The sequence below is a fragment of the Trifolium pratense genome, linkage group LG3 (assembly GCF_020283565.1).
Source record: "Trifolium pratense cultivar HEN17-A07 linkage group LG3, ARS_RC_1.1, whole genome shotgun sequence".
In the NCBI taxonomy this organism is placed as follows: Eukaryota; Viridiplantae; Streptophyta; class Magnoliopsida; order Fabales; family Fabaceae; genus Trifolium; species Trifolium pratense.
The window spans coordinates 17,646,537-17,667,770 of NC_060061.1; the positions used below are offsets into that span (position 1 = coordinate 17,646,537).

Genomic DNA, 21,234 nt, shown 5'->3' on the forward strand with positions numbered 1-21,234 from the left:
TACTTTCCAATAAATTACTATTTTATGTTATCAAGTGAGGAGCGGCAACGCCGCGACTCCCGTGCGGACGCACGGGTGTCCAGCTAGTTAATAATATACTTTTATGTCTAAATTTATTAAACATTTTAATTTTATTTTATTAACTTATAGTTTAATTTTATGAAATTACTGTTACGAGTTTGTTTCCCACTAACAATATACTACAAATTTTAAAACATAGATCGAATGCAACTAGTACCCACAGCTACAGATAAAATTAGTGAGATTAAAACTGTTTGACTTTTGTCAAAAAAAACTATTTGATTGAGATTAGTCGATTTATATTTAGATTTAAATATCAAAAGTTTATATTTTAAAATGTTAAAACTTTATCTTCTACACATATAATAAAGAGATACTTTTTTTCGGTGTGATTTTTTTTATTTCCAACTTTTCCCTCTCATACATGGATGATTGATTCAAGAAATTGATAACCGCATGCATAATCATTTTTTAGTGTGGATTTTTATTTGCCAATTTTGCCCTTCATCTATTCTATACATAATATAATAATAATTTAATCTATACTTCTGTCATACCCCAATTTTTGACCTAAGATCCCGTCATACCCTAATTTTATCCTACTCTTTTTCATAATTTATTTTTCATCATATTTTCACATTTAATATTCAAAATCCAAAAAAATTGTTTTTATAAAAGTAAATAAAAACAACACAACAACAGCTTTTGCTGTGTTGCTGGCGTCCCCCACCCTTTTTTATTATTATTATTATTATTATTATTATTATTATTATTATTATTATTATTATTATTATTATTATTATTATTATTATTATTATTATTATTATTATTATTATTATTATTATTATTATTAATTCAAAACAAAAAAAATAGGAAGAGTCAAGCAGAAAATGACAAGAAAAGCAGCAGCAGCAACACGCCTCCCTCCCCTGTTTCAGCTTTTTCCTTCACCTCACCATACTCTTTTCATCACTTTTCTCACCAAATTCAATTCTCACACTCAATCCAATTCAAACACTTCAATCCAATGGATAAAGAAACCCTAAATTTGCCTATAAATTGATCCAGCAGAATTGAAACAAGGAGAGGAAGATCAGAGGAAGAAAAGAAACGATAAAAAAATCTCACATTTTCATCACTTTCTTCCATTTTTCGAAATTCATTCAAACCACCCTCAAACTTCAATTTTCTTTCACCAATCCCTTCTAACACATACCAGTAGCGAAACACACAAGAAAAAACGAAGGAAAACCGTTGAGAGAAGCTTACCCAAGGTTCAAAATAGCAAAGAAAAGAGTAGGTGTTAACCCATCTAAGAAAGGCTCAAAACAAGTAAGTTTCTAAACGTTTTTTTACTCATGAACACCCACTGAAGCTTTTCCAACTCTTGATTTTGTTTAATTCGTACAAATGTGAATTTTAAAGTTTTTTGGGTTTTTAAAGTTTCGAACTTTTTTCTGAGATATAAACATCTATTGAAAAATCTAAGTTTATATTCATGATCTATGTGAAATTTCGAGCAAAATCGTATACTCATTTATAATTTTTGATGATGTTTTGATGAAGTTGTTGTTGGGCCGTGAGCTTCCAAAGCTCTTCCATGGCCGCCCTTGCTGTTCTTCAGCGCAAGGAAGAAGAAGCTTGAGGTTAGGGATGACCACGTGTCATCCCGTTAGTGTTTCCTTTTAGTTTAAAACGCGTCCGTTCGATTAATCCAGGGACCGAGATCTGTTATAGGATTTTTAAATCCTGGCCGCATGATTTAATCAAAGGGCTCAGATCTATGACGTCCACGTGCGCCTCTGTTCTCATGCCACACTGGAACCTTAAACCGTTTGATTTTATTTTTAAGATCCAAGGGCTGAGATCTGTTATGTGATTTTTAAATCACAGCCACATGATTTAATCAAAAGGCTCAGATCCATGACGTCCACGTGCGCCTCTGTTCTCATGCCACACTGGATCCTTAAACTGTTTGATTTTATTTTAAAGATCCAAGGGCTGAGATCTGTTATGTGATTTTTAAATCACAGCCACATGATTTAATCAAAAGGCTCAGATCCATGACGTCTACTGTGCACCTCTGTTCTCATATCACACTGGATTATTTTTCTGCTTATTTTTTGTTTGGACGAATTGGATCTTGGGCTGGGCCTGGTGTTGCAGATTGCTATTGTTTCACCTCCAGAACCCATTCTTGCACCCTCCTCTGCCTTTTTGTTTAAAAACCCCTTTATTTTATTTCCTTTCTTATTCTTATATATATTATTAAAAATATCTAAAAATCTCAAAAAAAAACATATTTCTTTGTTTTCTTTTATCAGAAATAACAAAAATACAAAAAAATGGTACTTTTTATTATTTTAATTTTATTTTGTCCAAGGGAAGAGATTATCTTGTTGACTTTGTGTCATTATGTGATTTTTGCATGTTTACTTGTTTATCTTTGTTCTTTACTTTCAAAACACAAAATCTTAAACATTCAAAAAAACTAATCTTCAAAAAGAATCTTTTTTAAGAAACCTTGACTTTCGTCAAGAGATTTTCAACTCTTTTTCAATAAATGCTTTAACACACTTAAGCATATCCAAACATTTTCAAAAGACTAAAAAATACAAAAACTCACTCAAACCTTTTTGCCATTTGGCTTTTGACTTTAAAAACTCTTTTCTCAAAGAGTTTAGACATGAGTCATCTATGGTTGAAAACTCAAATTCCCCATAACATTTAATCAAAAGATATTGATTCTTTTCCACCTAGGAGAGTTAGTGGCATACTTGTTGATTTGATATCCAAGTTAGAGCCCTTCCCTATTGTGAAGCAAAGATCTATCATCATCATGTTTGTGGTGGATTAAAGGAGTTTTAACTTAAGATGACAACTTGTCTCTTCTCCTAAAAACAATCAAACAAACCACTTTATTATTTTTACCCCGAACTACGAGGTTTTGATCCTTCATTGGTACGTAGGCATGAGACTTTCACGTCTTTCCAAATCAAAAATTAATAAAAAAGATATTTCTTTTCTCATCTCTCCAATCATTTACAAGCAAACAATTTTAGCCAAAAACATATATATTACAAGAGGTTCCTATAGAGTACTATAGATGTTTAGGGTGCTAATACCTTCCCTTTGCATAATCAACCCCCGTACCTTGATCTCTTATTGCATTGCTTATTGCTTTATTGCTTCTTTAGCTTTGCATGTTTATTTGTGGGTTTTATTCGATCTTTTCCCCTTCCCTTGGATAAATTAAAGCTCGGTGGTGACTTCTTATTTTGCGAGTCAAAGTCTAATCAATAGCTTTGATATCCGAAAATCACCGCGACAGAAATGGCGACTTCACTGGGGATTTTCCCCAAGAGGGTTAAGCCTAACTTGTATACATATGTTTTTGTGCTATTATTTTTGTATTATTTACATGCTTGTATATTATCTTTGCATGTTATTTGCTTATTTGCTTGGACTTGATGACTTTGTGTGGTGAGATAAGTCCTCTACCCGGACTTGAGCGCACAATAAGATAGGATGGGTGGTATAGTCATGTTGACTTTGATGGAGTCAGTCCTGAAAGAGTTGGCATGAGATCCCCCGCTCAGTGGAGGCCTCCTTGAGGGTGGTATTTGTTGAACGAGTGAGTCGTGAAAACATTATTACCTTCGACATGAGAGCCCGAGAAGCTGAGGACCTTAGAACCCTTTAACCCATCTTGACCTTTTAGGATGTAGTGCGGTGGCTAAATCAAGAGTAGTCTTGAAATAGTTGTTACGCGATGCTACACTCAGATGAGTTTCTCTTGAGAATATTATTGGACCACGAGTGAGTCGTGTAAGCCGATAAAATTCGAAAGATGGAATGTGGATTCTGGGAACCCTCTAGAACCTTGTTCTACCGGTACAAGTGAACCCTTAGTACACACCTCATGGTTGGTTTCTATCCATGACTCCATGCTCGTGACGTCGAACCGTTGAACCATGTTTGTGATCCTGTTTGTAATTATTGCATAACCATGCATCCATGCATTCATGAAAATTTTTTACTTTGGTTTTCAAAGAACTTAGGATTCCCTTTGCATACGTCATAGGTTTTGTAATCCTTTCATTATCAATGAAATGAAGTTTTTCTCTTTTCTACCTTCAGTAAAAGCTGGTAGTCCACCTTCAGTAAACGTTGGTGTGTTTTGTTACCATCAGTAAAAGTTGGTACATTTTTTCTTTCCATCAGTAAAGGGTGGCATGTTTTTTCTAAAAAGGGAGTTGTCTCCTTAAGATGTTTGCAATCAATATTGAGTTCCTTGAAAACCAATAAAAATAAATCATTTGCATTGCATTTCATGCATCATTCATTATGCAAGTTTTTGCATTCTAAGAATGAGTCATACCTTTTTTCTCCAATAGCTGAGTTGTGTCGCAAAGTACAACACCAAGCTCGTCAAGATGGACCTAACACTAGATCATAAGATCCACGAGATTCGTGAAGAGGTGACTACTCTTCGAGCAGCAATGGATAGACTAACTGCCATGGTAAAGAGCTTGATGGCCGCTCGGAATCAGTCACCAACTCCTCCATCTCCTCGGAGTGGTGCAACTGAAGGTTTGAGAAGTATTCTGACTTTGCTAGAGAATAAGTTCCGTGAAGGTTTGGGTTACTCTTCTACAAATGCAAGTGTTGTTACACAAGACACGGTTGTTCGGCCGATTCAAGAATTCTTTCGAAGCGCGGGTTTCATCAATCCTCCTCAACCCGAAGTTGATGTTATCCTTGAAAATGATCTTAAAGAGGATTCACCCAACTTTGTGACGCATGGGGAAGATTCTGTAAACATGGTATATGGATGTCCCGGCGAGTACCGTATCTTTGATGCACATTTAATGAGAGGAGATCTGGTACAAATGCATGCTACTTTGTTCAGGATGGGTAATTTAGAACGACATAACTATGGTTCTTGTCGAATTTGTTGTAGAGACTCTCGAGGATGCTCCGTGGTGAAGAGAGGCCTTCAATACCTACTGGATCAAGGTTTTATCCAAGTCACCAGAAATAGGAATGATAATGTGTGATTATGGTTGAAGTTTGTTCAGATGAACTTGTGGTCTCAGGTTATGTCAAATCCCGAATGACCTTGTTTTGTCATTTGTGGTCTTTTTATTTTGGTTAATGCGTTGTTTGCATGTAAGAACTTGTTTGTTTTCTTGAATGTTTATCTTAATACAATGAGTATGTTTGTCTTGAAGAAATTCATTCGTTTCACTCGTATTTGCTTTCAACTAAATTGTTTTTCTGCATTATGATACCAAAATTCTATCAATATTCTTGCTTAGGCGAAAATTGGAGGGAGGATGATGATTGAAAACGCAAAAAAATCTCTAATTGTGTGCTCTTGAATAAAACCCGGTTGATGATGTACAGGCATTGTTTCAATTCCCAAACACCGGAGATATAAGGAAGATAATCCCTCGTTAACCTTGTTGAGCCTTTGAAGTAGGAGTTTCTTTTCAATACAAAAAAATAATCCTTTCATTTAACCTGGGGCATGGGTAGTATTCATTTTATTTGACCAAGTGTTCAGATTTCATAAAGATATGCACCTTTAAGAATCAACCGCAATAGTCATCCTTCATTCTTCAGGAGATAAAAAAGGGGTGTGAAACCACAATGGTTATCACTCATCCATCAAGAGATAAGGCAGACAAAACCCTTTTCAACAAGTCAAGACAAAGTCATACGATTTGTTCAAAATCCAGAGATCAAAAGACCAATCAAAAGAAAGAAGCAAAAAAGAAAAGTCCGCTAAGACCAAGGTTGAAAACAATTGGCTTAGGCAAAAGTTAGGGCATCCCGCTGGACTACCAATTCAAAAGAAGGAGTTCAGGCAAAAGTTAGGGAAAATGAAAAGTGAAGAGCGAAAGGGTTACTACAGCCAAGGTCTTAAATACCAAAAAGAACAAATTTGTGTGACTACAACAACGAAGACAAAAAGGTGACTGCTACTCCGAAAGTCTGATTGGTTCCTTAAGCCTAAAACCCTTTTTTTTGAGAAATGAACACTTAGGTTGAATTAAATGAACATAGGACTGGAGAACATAACGAATGATGGGTGGGCACAAATAATCTTTGAGCCTTAAAATCTTTTTTTTTCTATAAACCGTGAACCAGGCCACGTTACAACCCTTAAAAGTCCTTATTGAAACAAGGTTTATTTCAATAGCATACTTTAAAGCGTTCCTGACTCCCATGAGCTTTGCTCAAAATTTGTGATGGTATCATATGCTTTTATATATTTGTCTTTCAAAAAAAAAAAAAAAAAAAAAAAAAAAAAATCAATGTCATATCCTAACCAGTGATTCAGTCACAAGGTTTTGCGACATCATTTCAATAAAATCTTCAAGACTTACATAACTGTTGTATTAGAATTCTCATTCTCAAAATAAACTTTTTCTGCTTGTAAAACATTTGTTTGATATCAAGGAAACTTACAAATGAGCATCAGTAAAGGGCATGTTTCCTAGAAGATTTGTTGAGCAAAGAATATGCCAAGTACCGTCAATCTGGGGCAGTTACCTCGTGAATCTTTAATCAAACAGTTTATCTCAAAGGCCATGCGATCTGGGGCAAGTTGTGAATCGAAGGCTACCTTGATCAGCACAGTAAACTTGGGGCACCCGAAGTGGTTTCCATCGGCAATCCAGATCAGTCAAGATGGTTGTTATGTTTCTTCCTACTCCGATAAAGTTTATCTTTTGGGTTTTATGGACATGAACAGTCTTCCATTGAAAAGTAGATTGTTGCTATAATGTGTTGGGCATGTGATCCGGCCTTCCCCAACTAAATACTGAACTTGATTGTTCCCCGTTCATCCCCAGCTAAGCCTCGAAGAAGAGTTCACGTTGTTATCCTTTCAACGGATTTGTGATATTAGAGGAATTGAATTTTGGAGGTTTCTCCTCAGGAAATATTTCCCTCTCCCCAGTGAGATTTGAGCATCGTAGAAGGACTCTACTCTATCGGTGGTTTTGTTTTCTCTCTAGTGATGTTTCCATCTTGATTGAGATTGGTGGAGTATCCGGTTGTGGTGTTTTTTGGTCATCTCCAATTTGTCTCTCTATCTGTTTTGTCAGCATACATATGACATACATAACATTCATACATTCATACATAACATTCATACATGACATACATACTTGCATCATTTATGCATGATTGCATTCCCCGATTTTTATGATATCACTAATCTTGGTTGTGTTTATCACCAGAAAATAAGTATGGGTGTGTCATCTCTCCACTAGAGTGTCAGCCGTAAGCAGAAAGTGTGTATCATTTCTAAATTCCCCACTGAGTTCATCCCTCGTGGAAGAAGGTTGCTTCAGTTTTTTCCTTTCCAATATGTAGATAGGAAAACCCCAAGTTGAGTTTATTCCTCATTGGATGTAGAGTCTTGTTTGACCGTTTCTCTCCAGTTCATTCCTGGATTGAATTTCGTCCCCAAGCAACAAGTGGCAGTCTCTTTATTCAAGCGACTTGTATATCACAAAATATCTCTTCACTCAATTTTCTCAAGTGGTTTTATCCCAGTGAGTCCTATCAAGAAATTTTGTTGAAGAACCTTACATACATTTTTCTCATTGTTAAGAAACCTGTATTTCAATCTAACCTACCCGCATCTCTTTTGAATTTCCGGTAGAGTTATTGATTTCCCTATTCTAATAGCGGAAGCTTGTTATCATTCAGTCTTTGGAGCGATATTACCTTGATATGCTATCACTTGTTTGATAGTAGGTAATTTCCTTGTTTCATTATCTTGATATGCTATCACTTTGTTGGATAGTAGATAATATCTCTTTCTTTTCGTATTGCCTTCATATGCTATCATTTGTTCGATAGTAGGTAATATCTGGTTTCATTATCTTGATATGCTATCACTTTGTTGGATAGTAGATAATGTCTCATTCTTTTCGTATTGCCTTGATATGCTATCACTGTTACGATAGTAGGTAATATATGGTTTCATTATCTTGATATGCTATCACTTTGTTGGATAGTAGATAATGTCTCATTCTTTTCGTATTGCCTTGATATGCTATCACTGTTACGATAGTAGGTAATATATGGTTTCATTATCTTGATATGCTATCACTTTGTTGGATAGTAGATAATGTCTCATTCTTTTCGTATTGCCTTGATATGCTATCACTGTTACGATAGTAGGTAATATATGGTTTCATTATCTTGATATGCTATCACTTTGTTGGATAGTAGATAATGTCTCATTCTTTTCGTATTGCCTTGATATGCTATCACTGTTACGATAGTAGGTAATATATGGTTTCATTATCTTGATATGCTATCACTTTGTTGGATAGTAGATAATGTCTCATTTCTTTTCATATTGCCTTGATATGCTATCACTGTTACGATAGTAGGTAATATATGGTTTCATTATCTTGATATGCTATCACTTTGTTGGATAGTAGATAATGTCTCATTCTTTTCGTATTGCCTTGATATGCTATCACTGTTACGATAGTAGGTAATATATGGTTTCATTATCTTGATATGCTATCACTTTGTTGGATAGTAGATAATGTCTCATTCTTTTCGTATTGCCTTGATATGCTATCACTGTTACGATAGTAGGTAATATATGGTTTCATTATCTTGATATGCTATCACTTTGTTGGATAGTAGATAATGTCTCACTTCTTTTCGAATTGCCTTGATATGCTATCACTGTTACGATAGTAGGTAATATATGGTTTCATTATCTTGATATGCTATCACTTTGTTGGATAGTAGATAATGTCTCATTCTTTTCGTATTGCCTTGATATGCTATCACTGTTACGATAGTAGGTAATATATGGTTTCATTATCTTGATATGCTATCACTTTGTTGGATAGTAGATAATGTCTCATTTCTTTTCATATTGCCTTGATATGCTATCACTGTTACGATAGTAGGTAATATATGGTTTCATTATCTTGATATGCTATCACTTTGTTGGATAGTAGATAATGTCTCATTTCTTTTCATTATCTTGATATGCTATCATTTGTTTGGATAGTAGATAATGTCTTGTCACTTTGATTTACCTAAACAAGTTATCACTTGCATGATATTAGGTAATCTCTTCCCCAGTGAAATTATATCATTTCTCCAGTGGAGTTGGATTCCTTTCCTTAATGGACTTGGACATCCCTTTTTGTTATTTCTCTTCCTCAGTCGGGTCACTTTTGTTTTCCCTTGTGGATTTTCTTTGTCATATTCTTGGTTTCTCTAGTAGTAATAGTTTGTCTCTTGTGACGTCTCTTCCCATAAGATTTTGAGTCTTGCATCCATATTTGCATCATAACAATTTTTCGGTATCTTAGGTCCAAAATTGTGTATTCTATATTTAAGTCTCTTCAATCCCGTCAATACAAAGATTTCAATCTTCATATCTCCGGATGAAGAAACTTAAATAGGGGCATCTGTCATACCCCAATTTTTGACCTAAGATCCCGTCATACCCTAATTTTATCCTACTCTTTTTCATAATTTATTTTTCATCATATTTTCACATTTAATATTCAAAATCCAAAAAAATTGTTTTTATAAAAGTAAATAAAAACAACACAACAACAGCTTTTGCTGTGTTGCTGGCGTCCCCCACCCTTTTTTATTATTATTATTATTATTATTATTATTATTATTATTATTATTATTATTATTATTATTATTATTATTATTATTATTATTATTATTATTATTATTATTATTATTATTATTAATTCAAAACAAAAAAAATAGGAAGAGTCAAGCAGAAAATGACAAGAAAAGCAGCAGCAGCAACACGCCTCCCTCCCCTGTTTCAGCTTTTTCCTTCACCTCACCATACTCTTTTCATCACTTTTCTCACCAAATTCAATTCTCACACTCAATCCAATTCAAACACTTCAATCCAATGGATAAAGAAACCCTAAATTTGCCTATAAATTGATCCAGCAGAATTGAAACAAGGAGAGGAAGATCAGAGGAAGAAAAGAAACGATAAAAAAATCTCACATTTTCATCACTTTCTTCCATTTTTCGAAATTCATTCAAACCACCCTCAAACTTCAATTTTCTTTCACCAATCCCTTCTAACACATACCAGTAGCGAAACACACAAGAAAAAACGAAGGAAAACCGTTGAGAGAAGCTTACCCAAGGTTCAAAATAGCAAAGAAAAGAGTAGGTGTTAACCCATCTAAGAAAGGCTCAAAACAAGTAAGTTTCTAAACGTTTTTTTACTCATGAACACCCACTGAAGCTTTTCCAACTCTTGATTTTGTTTAATTCGTACAAATGTGAATTTTAAAGTTTTTTGGGTTTTTAAAGTTTCGAACTTTTTTCTGAGATATAAACATCTATTGAAAAATCTAAGTTTATATTCATGATCTATGTGAAATTTCGAGCAAAATCGTATACTCATTTATAATTTTTGATGATGTTTTGATGAAGTTGTTGTTGGGCCGTGAGCTTCCAAAGCTCTTCCATGGCCGCCCTTGCTGTTCTTCAGCGCAAGGAAGAAGAAGCTTGAGGTTAGGGATGACCACGTGTCATCCCGTTAGTGTTTCCTTTTAGTTTAAAACGCGTCCGTTCGATTAATCCAGGGACCGAGATCTGTTATAGGATTTTTAAATCCTGGCCGCATGATTTAATCAAAGGGCTCAGATCTATGACGTCCACGTGCGCCTCTGTTCTCATGCCACACTGGAACCTTAAACCGTTTGATTTTATTTTTAAGATCCAAGGGCTGAGATCTGTTATGTGATTTTTAAATCACAGCCACATGATTTAATCAAAAGGCTCAGATCCATGACGTCCACGTGCGCCTCTGTTCTCATGCCACACTGGATCCTTAAACTGTTTGATTTTATTTTAAAGATCCAAGGGCTGAGATCTGTTATGTGATTTTTAAATCACAGCCACATGATTTAATCAAAAGGCTCAGATCCATGACGTCTACTGTGCACCTCTGTTCTCATATCACACTGGATTATTTTTCTGCTTATTTTTTGTTTGGACGAATTGGATCTTGGGCTGGGCCTGGTGTTGCAGATTGCTATTGTTTCACCTCCAGAACCCATTCTTGCACCCTCCTCTGCCTTTTTGTTTAAAAACCCCTTTATTTTATTTCCTTTCTTATTCTTATATATATTATTAAAAATATCTAAAAATCTCAAAAAAAAACATATTTCTTTGTTTTCTTTTATCAGAAATAACAAAAATACAAAAAAATGGTACTTTTTATTATTTTAATTTTATTTTGTCCAAGGGAAGAGATTATCTTGTTGACTTTGTGTCATTATGTGATTTTTGCATGTTTACTTGTTTATCTTTGTTCTTTACTTTCAAAACACAAAATCTTAAACATTCAAAAAAACTAATCTTCAAAAAGAATCTTTTTTAAGAAACCTTGACTTTCGTCAAGAGATTTTCAACTCTTTTTCAATAAATGCTTTAACACACTTAAGCATATCCAAACATTTTCAAAAGACTAAAAAATACAAAAACTCACTCAAACCTTTTTGCCATTTGGCTTTTGACTTTAAAAACTCTTTTCTCAAAGAGTTTAGACATGAGTCATCTATGGTTGAAAACTCAAATTCCCCATAACATTTAATCAAAAGATATTGATTCTTTTCCACCTAGGAGAGTTAGTGGCATACTTGTTGATTTGATATCCAAGTTAGAGCCCTTCCCTATTGTGAAGCAAAGATCTATCATCATCATGTTTGTGGTGGATTAAAGGAGTTTTAACTTAAGATGACAACTTGTCTCTTCTCCTAAAAACAATCAAACAAACCACTTTATTATTTTTACCCCGAACTACGAGGTTTTGATCCTTCATTGGTACGTAGGCATGAGACTTTCACGTCTTTCCAAATCAAAAATTAATAAAAAAGATATTTCTTTTCTCATCTCTCCAATCATTTACAAGCAAACAATTTTAGCCAAAAACATATATATTACAAGAGGTTCCTATAGAGTACTATAGATGTTTAGGGTGCTAATACCTTCCCTTTGCATAATCAACCCCCGTACCTTGATCTCTTATTGCATTGCTTATTGCTTTATTGCTTCTTTAGCTTTGCATGTTTATTTGTGGGTTTTATTCGATCTTTTCCCCTTCCCTTGGATAAATTAAAGCTCGGTGGTGACTTCTTATTTTGCGAGTCAAAGTCTAATCAATAGCTTTGATATCCGAAAATCACCGCGACAGAAATGGCGACTTCACTGGGGATTTTCCCCAAGAGGGTTAAGCCTAACTTGTATACATATGTTTTTGTGCTATTATTTTTGTATTATTTACATGCTTGTATATTATCTTTGCATGTTATTTGCTTATTTGCTTGGACTTGATGACTTTGTGTGGTGAGATAAGTCCTCTACCCGGACTTGAGCGCACAATAAGATAGGATGGGTGGTATAGTCATGTTGACTTTGATGGAGTCAGTCCTGAAAGAGTTGGCATGAGATCCCCCGCTCAGTGGAGGCCTCCTTGAGGGTGGTATTTGTTGAACGAGTGAGTCGTGAAAACATTATTACCTTCGACATGAGAGCCCGAGAAGCTGAGGACCTTAGAACCCTTTAACCCATCTTGACCTTTTAGGATGTAGTGCGGTGGCTAAATCAAGAGTAGTCTTGAAATAGTTGTTACGCGATGCTACACTCAGATGAGTTTCTCTTGAGAATATTATTGGACCACGAGTGAGTCGTGTAAGCCGATAAAATTCGAAAGATGGAATGTGGATTCTGGGAACCCTCTAGAACCTTGTTCTACCGGTACAAGTGAACCCTTAGTACACACCTCATGGTTGGTTTCTATCCATGACTCCATGCTCGTGACGTCGAACCGTTGAACCATGTTTGTGATCCTGTTTGTAATTATTGCATAACCATGCATCCATGCATTCATGAAAATTTTTTACTTTGGTTTTCAAAGAACTTAGGATTCCCTTTGCATACGTCATAGGTTTTGTAATCCTTTCATTATCAATGAAATGAAGTTTTTCTCTTTTCTACCTTCAGTAAAAGCTGGTAGTCCACCTTCAGTAAACGTTGGTGTGTTTTGTTACCATCAGTAAAAGTTGGTACATTTTTTCTTTCCATCAGTAAAGGGTGGCATGTTTTTTCTAAAAAGGGAGTTGTCTCCTTAAGATGTTTGCAATCAATATTGAGTTCCTTGAAAACCAATAAAAATAAATCATTTGCATTGCATTTCATGCATCATTCATTATGCAAGTTTTTGCATTCTAAGAATGAGTCATACCTTTTTTCTCCAATAGCTGAGTTGTGTCGCAAAGTACAACACCAAGCTCGTCAAGATGGACCTAACACTAGATCATAAGATCCACGAGATTCGTGAAGAGGTGACTACTCTTCGAGCAGCAATGGATAGACTAACTGCCATGGTAAAGAGCTTGATGGCCGCTCGGAATCAGTCACCAACTCCTCCATCTCCTCGGAGTGGTGCAACTGAAGGTTTGAGAAGTATTCTGACTTTGCTAGAGAATAAGTTCCGTGAAGGTTTGGGTTACTCTTCTACAAATGCAAGTGTTGTTACACAAGACACGGTTGTTCGGCCGATTCAAGAATTCTTTCGAAGCGCGGGTTTCATCAATCCTCCTCAACCCGAAGTTGATGTTATCCTTGAAAATGATCTTAAAGAGGATTCACCCAACTTTGTGACGCATGGGGAAGATTCTGTAAACATGGTATATGGATGTCCCGGCGAGTACCGTATCTTTGATGCACATTTAATGAGAGGAGATCTGGTACAAATGCATGCTACTTTGTTCAGGATGGGTAATTTAGAACGACATAACTATGGTTCTTGTCGAATTTGTTGTAGAGACTCTCGAGGATGCTCCGTGGTGAAGAGAGGCCTTCAATACCTACTGGATCAAGGTTTTATCCAAGTCACCAGAAATAGGAATGATAATGTGTGATTATGGTTGAAGTTTGTTCAGATGAACTTGTGGTCTCAGGTTATGTCAAATCCCGAATGACCTTGTTTTGTCATTTGTGGTCTTTTTATTTTGGTTAATGCGTTGTTTGCATGTAAGAACTTGTTTGTTTTCTTGAATGTTTATCTTAATACAATGAGTATGTTTGTCTTGAAGAAATTCATTCGTTTCACTCGTATTTGCTTTCAACTAAATTGTTTTTCTGCATTATGATACCAAAATTCTATCAATATTCTTGCTTAGGCGAAAATTGGAGGGAGGATGATGATTGAAAACGCAAAAAAATCTCTAATTGTGTGCTCTTGAATAAAACCCGGTTGATGATGTACAGGCATTGTTTCAATTCCCAAACACCGGAGATATAAGGAAGATAATCCCTCGTTAACCTTGTTGAGCCTTTGAAGTAGGAGTTTCTTTTCAATACAAAAAAATAATCCTTTCATTTAACCTGGGGCATGGGTAGTATTCATTTTATTTGACCAAGTGTTCAGATTTCATAAAGATATGCACCTTTAAGAATCAACCGCAATAGTCATCCTTCATTCTTCAGGAGATAAAAAAGGGGTGTGAAACCACAATGGTTATCACTCATCCATCAAGAGATAAGGCAGACAAAACCCTTTTCAACAAGTCAAGACAAAGTCATACGATTTGTTCAAAATCCAGAGATCAAAAGACCAATCAAAAGAAAGAAGCAAAAAAGAAAAGTCCGCTAAGACCAAGGTTGAAAACAATTGGCTTAGGCAAAAGTTAGGGCATCCCGCTGGACTACCAATTCAAAAGAAGGAGTTCAGGCAAAAGTTAGGGAAAATGAAAAGTGAAGAGCGAAAGGGTTACTACAGCCAAGGTCTTAAATACCAAAAAGAACAAATTTGTGTGACTACAACAACGAAGACAAAAAGGTGACTGCTACTCCGAAAGTCTGATTGGTTCCTTAAGCCTAAAACCCTTTTTTTTGAGAAATGAACACTTAGGTTGAATTAAATGAACATAGGACTGGAGAACATAACGAATGATGGGTGGGCACAAATAATCTTTGAGCCTTAAAATCTTTTTTTTTCTATAAACCGTGAACCAGGCCACGTTACAACCCTTAAAAGTCCTTATTGAAACAAGGTTTATTTCAATAGCATACTTTAAAGCGTTCCTGACTCCCATGAGCTTTGCTCAAAATTTGTGATGGTATCATATGCTTTTATATATTTGTCTTTCAAAAAAAAAAAAAAAAAAAAAAAAAAAAAAATCAATGTCATATCCTAACCAGTGATTCAGTCACAAGGTTTTGCGACATCATTTCAATAAAATCTTCAAGACTTACATAACTGTTGTATTAGAATTCTCATTCTCAAAATAAACTTTTTCTGCTTGTAAAACATTTGTTTGATATCAAGGAAACTTACAAATGAGCATCAGTAAAGGGCATGTTTCCTAGAAGATTTGTTGAGCAAAGAATATGCCAAGTACCGTCAATCTGGGGCAGTTACCTCGTGAATCTTTAATCAAACAGTTTATCTCAAAGGCCATGCGATCTGGGGCAAGTTGTGAATCGAAGGCTACCTTGATCAGCACAGTAAACTTGGGGCACCCGAAGTGGTTTCCATCGGCAATCCAGATCAGTCAAGATGGTTGTTATGTTTCTTCCTACTCCGATAAAGTTTATCTTTTGGGTTTTATGGACATGAACAGTCTTCCATTGAAAAGTAGATTGTTGCTATAATGTGTTGGGCATGTGATCCGGCCTTCCCCAACTAAATACTGAACTTGATTGTTCCCCGTTCATCCCCAGCTAAGCCTCGAAGAAGAGTTCACGTTGTTATCCTTTCAACGGATTTGTGATATTAGAGGAATTGAATTTTGGAGGTTTCTCCTCAGGAAATATTTCCCTCTCCCCAGTGAGATTTGAGCATCGTAGAAGGACTCTACTCTATCGGTGGTTTTGTTTTCTCTCTAGTGATGTTTCCATCTTGATTGAGATTGGTGGAGTATCCGGTTGTGGTGTTTTTTGGTCATCTCCAATTTGTCTCTCTATCTGTTTTGTCAGCATACATATGACATACATAACATTCATACATTCATACATAACATTCATACATGACATACATACTTGCATCATTTATGCATGATTGCATTCCCCGATTTTTATGATATCACTAATCTTGGTTGTGTTTATCACCAGAAAATAAGTATGGGTGTGTCATCTCTCCACTAGAGTGTCAGCCGTAAGCAGAAAGTGTGTATCATTTCTAAATTCCCCACTGAGTTCATCCCTCGTGGAAGAAGGTTGCTTCAGTTTTTTCCTTTCCAATATGTAGATAGGAAAACCCCAAGTTGAGTTTATTCCTCATTGGATGTAGAGTCTTGTTTGACCGTTTCTCTCCAGTTCATTCCTGGATTGAATTTCGTCCCCAAGCAACAAGTGGCAGTCTCTTTATTCAAGCGACTTGTATATCACAAAATATCTCTTCACTCAATTTTCTCAAGTGGTTTTATCCCAGTGAGTCCTATCAAGAAATTTTGTTGAAGAACCTTACATACATTTTTCTCATTGTTAAGAAACCTGTATTTCAATCTAACCTACCCGCATCTCTTTTGAATTTCCGGTAGAGTTATTGATTTCCCTATTCTAATAGCGGAAGCTTGTTATCATTCAGTCTTTGGAGCGATATTACCTTGATATGCTATCACTTGTTTGATAGTAGGTAATTTCCTTGTTTCATTATCTTGATATGCTATCACTTTGTTGGATAGTAGATAATATCTCTTTCTTTTCGTATTGCCTTCATATGCTATCATTTGTTCGATAGTAGGTAATATCTGGTTTCATTATCTTGATATGCTATCACTTTGTTGGATAGTAGATAATGTCTCATTCTTTTCGTATTGCCTTGATATGCTATCACTGTTACGATAGTAGGTAATATATGGTTTCATTATCTTGATATGCTATCACTTTGTTGGATAGTAGATAATGTCTCATTCTTTTCGTATTGCCTTGATATGCTATCACTGTTACGATAGTAGGTAATATATGGTTTCATTATCTTGATATGCTATCACTTTGTTGGATAGTAGATAATGTCTCATTCTTTTCGTATTGCCTTGATATGCTATCACTGTTACGATAGTAGGTAATATATGGTTTCATTATCTTGATATGCTATCACTTTGTTGGATAGTAGATAATGTCTCATTCTTTTCGTATTGCCTTGATATGCTATCACTGTTACGATAGTAGGTAATATATGGTTTCATTATCTTGATATGCTATCACTTTGTTGGATAGTAGATAATGTCTCATTTCTTTTCATATTGCCTTGATATGCTATCACTGTTACGATAGTAGGTAATATATGGTTTCATTATCTTGATATGCTATCACTTTGTTGGATAGTAGATAATGTCTCATTCTTTTCGTATTGCCTTGATATGCTATCACTGTTACGATAGTAGGTAATATATGGTTTCATTATCTTGATATGCTATCACTTTGTTGGATAGTAGATAATGTCTCATTCTTTTCGTATTGCCTTGATATGCTATCACTGTTACGATAGTAGGTAATATATGGTTTCATTATCTTGATATGCTATCACTTTGTTGGATAGTAGATAATGTCTCACTTCTTTTCGAATTGCCTTGATATGCTATCACTGTTACGATAGTAGGTAATATATGGTTTCATTATCTTGATATGCTATCACTTTGTTGGATAGTAGATAATGTCTCATTCTTTTCGTATTGCCTTGATATGCTATCACTGTTACGATAGTAGGTAATATATGGTTTCATTATCTTGATATGCTATCACTTTGTTGGATAGTAGATAATGTCTCATTTCTTTTCATATTGCCTTGATATGCTATCACTGTTACGATAGTAGGTAATATATGGTTTCATTATCTTGATATGCTATCACTTTGTTGGATAGTAGATAATGTCTCATTTCTTTTCATTATCTTGATATGCTATCATTTGTTTGGATAGTAGATAATGTCTTGTCACTTTGATTTACCTAAACAAGTTATCACTTGCATGATATTAGGTAATCTCTTCCCCAGTGAAATTATATCATTTCTCCAGTGGAGTTGGATTCCTTTCCTTAATGGACTTGGACATCCCTTTTTGTTATTTCTCTTCCTCAGTCGGGTCACTTTTGTTTTCCCTTGTGGATTTTCTTTGTCATATTCTTGGTTTCTCTAGTAGTAATAGTTTGTCTCTTGTGACGTCTCTTCCCATAAGATTTTGAGTCTTGCATCCATATTTGCATCATAACAATTTTTCGGTATCTTAGGTCCAAAATTGTGTATTCTATATTTAAGTCTCTTCAATCCCGTCAATACAAAGATTTCAATCTTCATATCTCCGGATGAAGAAACTTAAATAGGGGCATCTGTCATACCCCAATTTTTGACCTAAGATCCCGTCATACCCTAATTTTATCCTACTCTTTTTCATAATTTATTTTTCATCATATTTTCACATTTAATATTCAAAATCCAAAAAAATTGTTTTTATAAAAGTAAATAAAAACAACACAACAACAGCTTTTGCTGTGTTGCTGGCGTCCCCCACCCTTTTTTATTATTATTATTATTATTATTATTATTATTATTATTATTATTATTATTATTATTATTATTATTATTATTATTATTATTATTATTATTATTATTATTATTATTATTATTAATTCAAAACAAAAAAAATAGGAAGAGTCAAGCAGAAAATGACAAGAAAAGCAGCAGCAGCAACACGCCTCCCTCCCCTGTTTCAGCTTTTTCCTTCACCTCACCATACTCTTTTCATCACTTTTCTCACCAAATTCAATTCTCACACTCAATCCAATTCAAACACTTCAATCCAATGGATAAAGAAACCCTAAATTTGCCTATAAATTGATCCAGCAGAATTGAAACAAGGAGAGGAAGATCAGAGGAAGAAAAGAAACGATAAAAAAATCTCACATTTTCATCACTTTCTTCCATTTTTCGAAATTCATTCAAACCACCCTCAAACTTCAATTTTCTTTCACCAATCCCTTCTAACACATACCAGTAGCGAAACACACAAGAAAAAACGAAGGAAAACCGTTGAGAGAAGCTTACCCAAGGTTCAAAATAGCAAAGAAAAGAGTAGGTGTTAACCCATCTAAGAAAGGCTCAAAACAAGTAAGTTTCTAAACGTTTTTTTACTCATGAACACCCACTGAAGCTTTTCCAACTCTTGATTTTGTTTAATTCGTACAAATGTGAATTTTAAAGTTTTTTGGGTTTTTAAAGTTTCGAACTTTTTTCTGAGATATAAACATCTATTGAAAAATCTAAGTTTATATTCATGATCTATGTGAAATTTCGAGCAAAATCGTATACTCATTTATAATTTTTGATGATGTTTTGATGAAGTTGTTGTTGGGCCGTGAGCTTCCAAAGCTCTTCCATGGCCGCCCTTGCTGTTCTTCAGCGCAAGGAAGAAGAAGCTTGAGGTTAGGGATGACCACGTGTCATCCCGTTAGTGTTTCCTTTTAGTTTAAAACGCGTCCGTTCGATTAATCCAGGGACCGAGATCTGTTATAGGATTTTTAAATCCTGGCCGCATGATTTAATCAAAGGGCTCAGATCTATGACGTCCACGTGCGCCTCTGTTCTCATGCCACACTGGAACCTTAAACCGTTTGATTTTATTTTTAAGATCCAAGGGCTGAGATCTGTTATGTGATTTTTAAATCACAGCCACATGATTTAATCAAAAGGCTCAGATCCATGACGTCCACGTGCGCCTCTGTTCTCATGCCACACTGGATCCTTAAACTGTTTGATTTTATTTTAAAGATCCAAGGGCTGAGATCTGTTATGTGATTTTTAAATCACAGCCACATGATTTAATCAAAAGGCTCAGATCCATGACGTCTACTGTGCACCTCTGTTCTCATATCACACTGGATTATTTTTCTGCTTATTTTTTGTTTGGACGAATTGGATCTTGGGCTGGGCCTGGTGTTGCAGATTGCTATTGTTTCACCTCCAGAACCCATTCTTGCACCCTCCTCTGCCTTTTTGTTTAAAAACCCCTTTATTTTATTTCCTTTCTTATTCTTATATATATTATTAAAAATATCTAAAAATCTCAAAAAAAAACATATTTCTTTGTTTTCTTTTATCAGAAATAACAAAAATACAAAAAAATGGTACTTTTTATTATTTTAATTTTATTTTGTCCAAGGGAAGAGATTATCTTGTTGACTTTGTGTCATTATGTGATTTTTGCATGTTTACTTGTTTATCTTTGTTCTTTACTTTCAAAACACAAAATCTTAAACATTCAAAAAAACTAATCTTCAAAAAGAATCTTTTTTAAGAAACCTTGACTTTCGTCAAGAGATTTTCAACTCTTTTTCAATAAATGCTTTAACACACTTAAGCATATCCAAACATTTTCAAAAGACTAAAAAATACAAAAACTCACTCAAACCTTTTTGCCATTTGGCTTTTGACTTTAAAAACTCTTTTCTCAAAGAGTTTAGACATGAGTCATCTATGGTTGAAAACTCAAATTCCCCATAACATTTAATCAAAAGATATTGATTCTTTTCCACCTAGGAGAGTTAGTGGCATACTTGTTGATTTGATATCCAAGTTAGAGCCCTTCCCTATTGTGAAGCAAAGATCTATCATCATCATGTTTGTGGTGGATTAAAGGAGTTTTAACTTAAGATGACAACTTGTCTCTTCTCCTAAAAACAATCAAACAAACCACTTTATTATTTTTACCCCGAACTACGAGGTTTTGATCCTTCATTGGTACGTAGGCATGAGACTTTCACGTCTTTCCAAATCAAAAATTAATAAAAAAGATATTTCTTTTCTCATCTCTCCAATCATTTACAAGCAAACAATTTTAGCCAAAAACATATATATTACAAGAGGTTCCTATAGAGTACTATAGATGTTTAGGGTGCTAATACCTTCCCTTTGCATAATCAACCCCCGTACCTTGATCTCTTATTGCATTGCTTATTGCTTTATTGCTTCTTTAGCTTTGCATGTTTATTTGTGGGTTTTATTCGATCTTTTCCCCTTCCCTTGGATAAATTAAAGCTCGGTGGTGACTTCTTATTTTGCGAGTCAAAGTCTAATCAATAGCTTTGATATCCGAAAATCACCGCGACAACTTCTATACATATATACATTTTTTTTAGACTAATTCTATACATATATTACATATA

At 34.8% G+C, this 21,234-nt stretch overlaps 1 protein-coding gene across 3 annotated transcripts; it reads left to right on the forward strand.

Moving 5' to 3' along the window:
* Nucleotides 1-893: 893 nt before the first annotated feature.
* On the forward strand, nucleotides 894-18,929 carry LOC123914351. 3 transcript variants are annotated; one of them, XR_006811808.1, is made up of 3 exons: nucleotides 894-1,353; nucleotides 9,808-10,266; nucleotides 18,722-18,929. XR_006811808.1 is itself a non-coding variant. In XM_045965473.1 (3 exons), exon 3 carries the CDS (start codon nucleotides 13,371-13,373, stop codon nucleotides 13,992-13,994), a length of 624 nt encoding a protein of 207 aa, XP_045821429.1. In that variant the 5' UTR covers nucleotides 894-1,353; nucleotides 9,808-10,266; nucleotides 13,332-13,370; the 3' UTR covers nucleotides 13,995-14,434. The 3 variants fall into 3 exon arrangements, 2 of the variants coding, with proteins under 2 accessions (XP_045821429.1, XP_045821430.1); XM_045965473.1 differs by lacking the exon at nucleotides 18,722-18,929 and adding an exon at nucleotides 13,332-14,434; XM_045965474.1 differs by lacking the exons at nucleotides 9,808-10,266; nucleotides 18,722-18,929 and adding an exon at nucleotides 4,419-5,521.
* The last annotated feature ends 2,305 nt before the right edge of the window (nucleotides 18,930-21,234 follow it).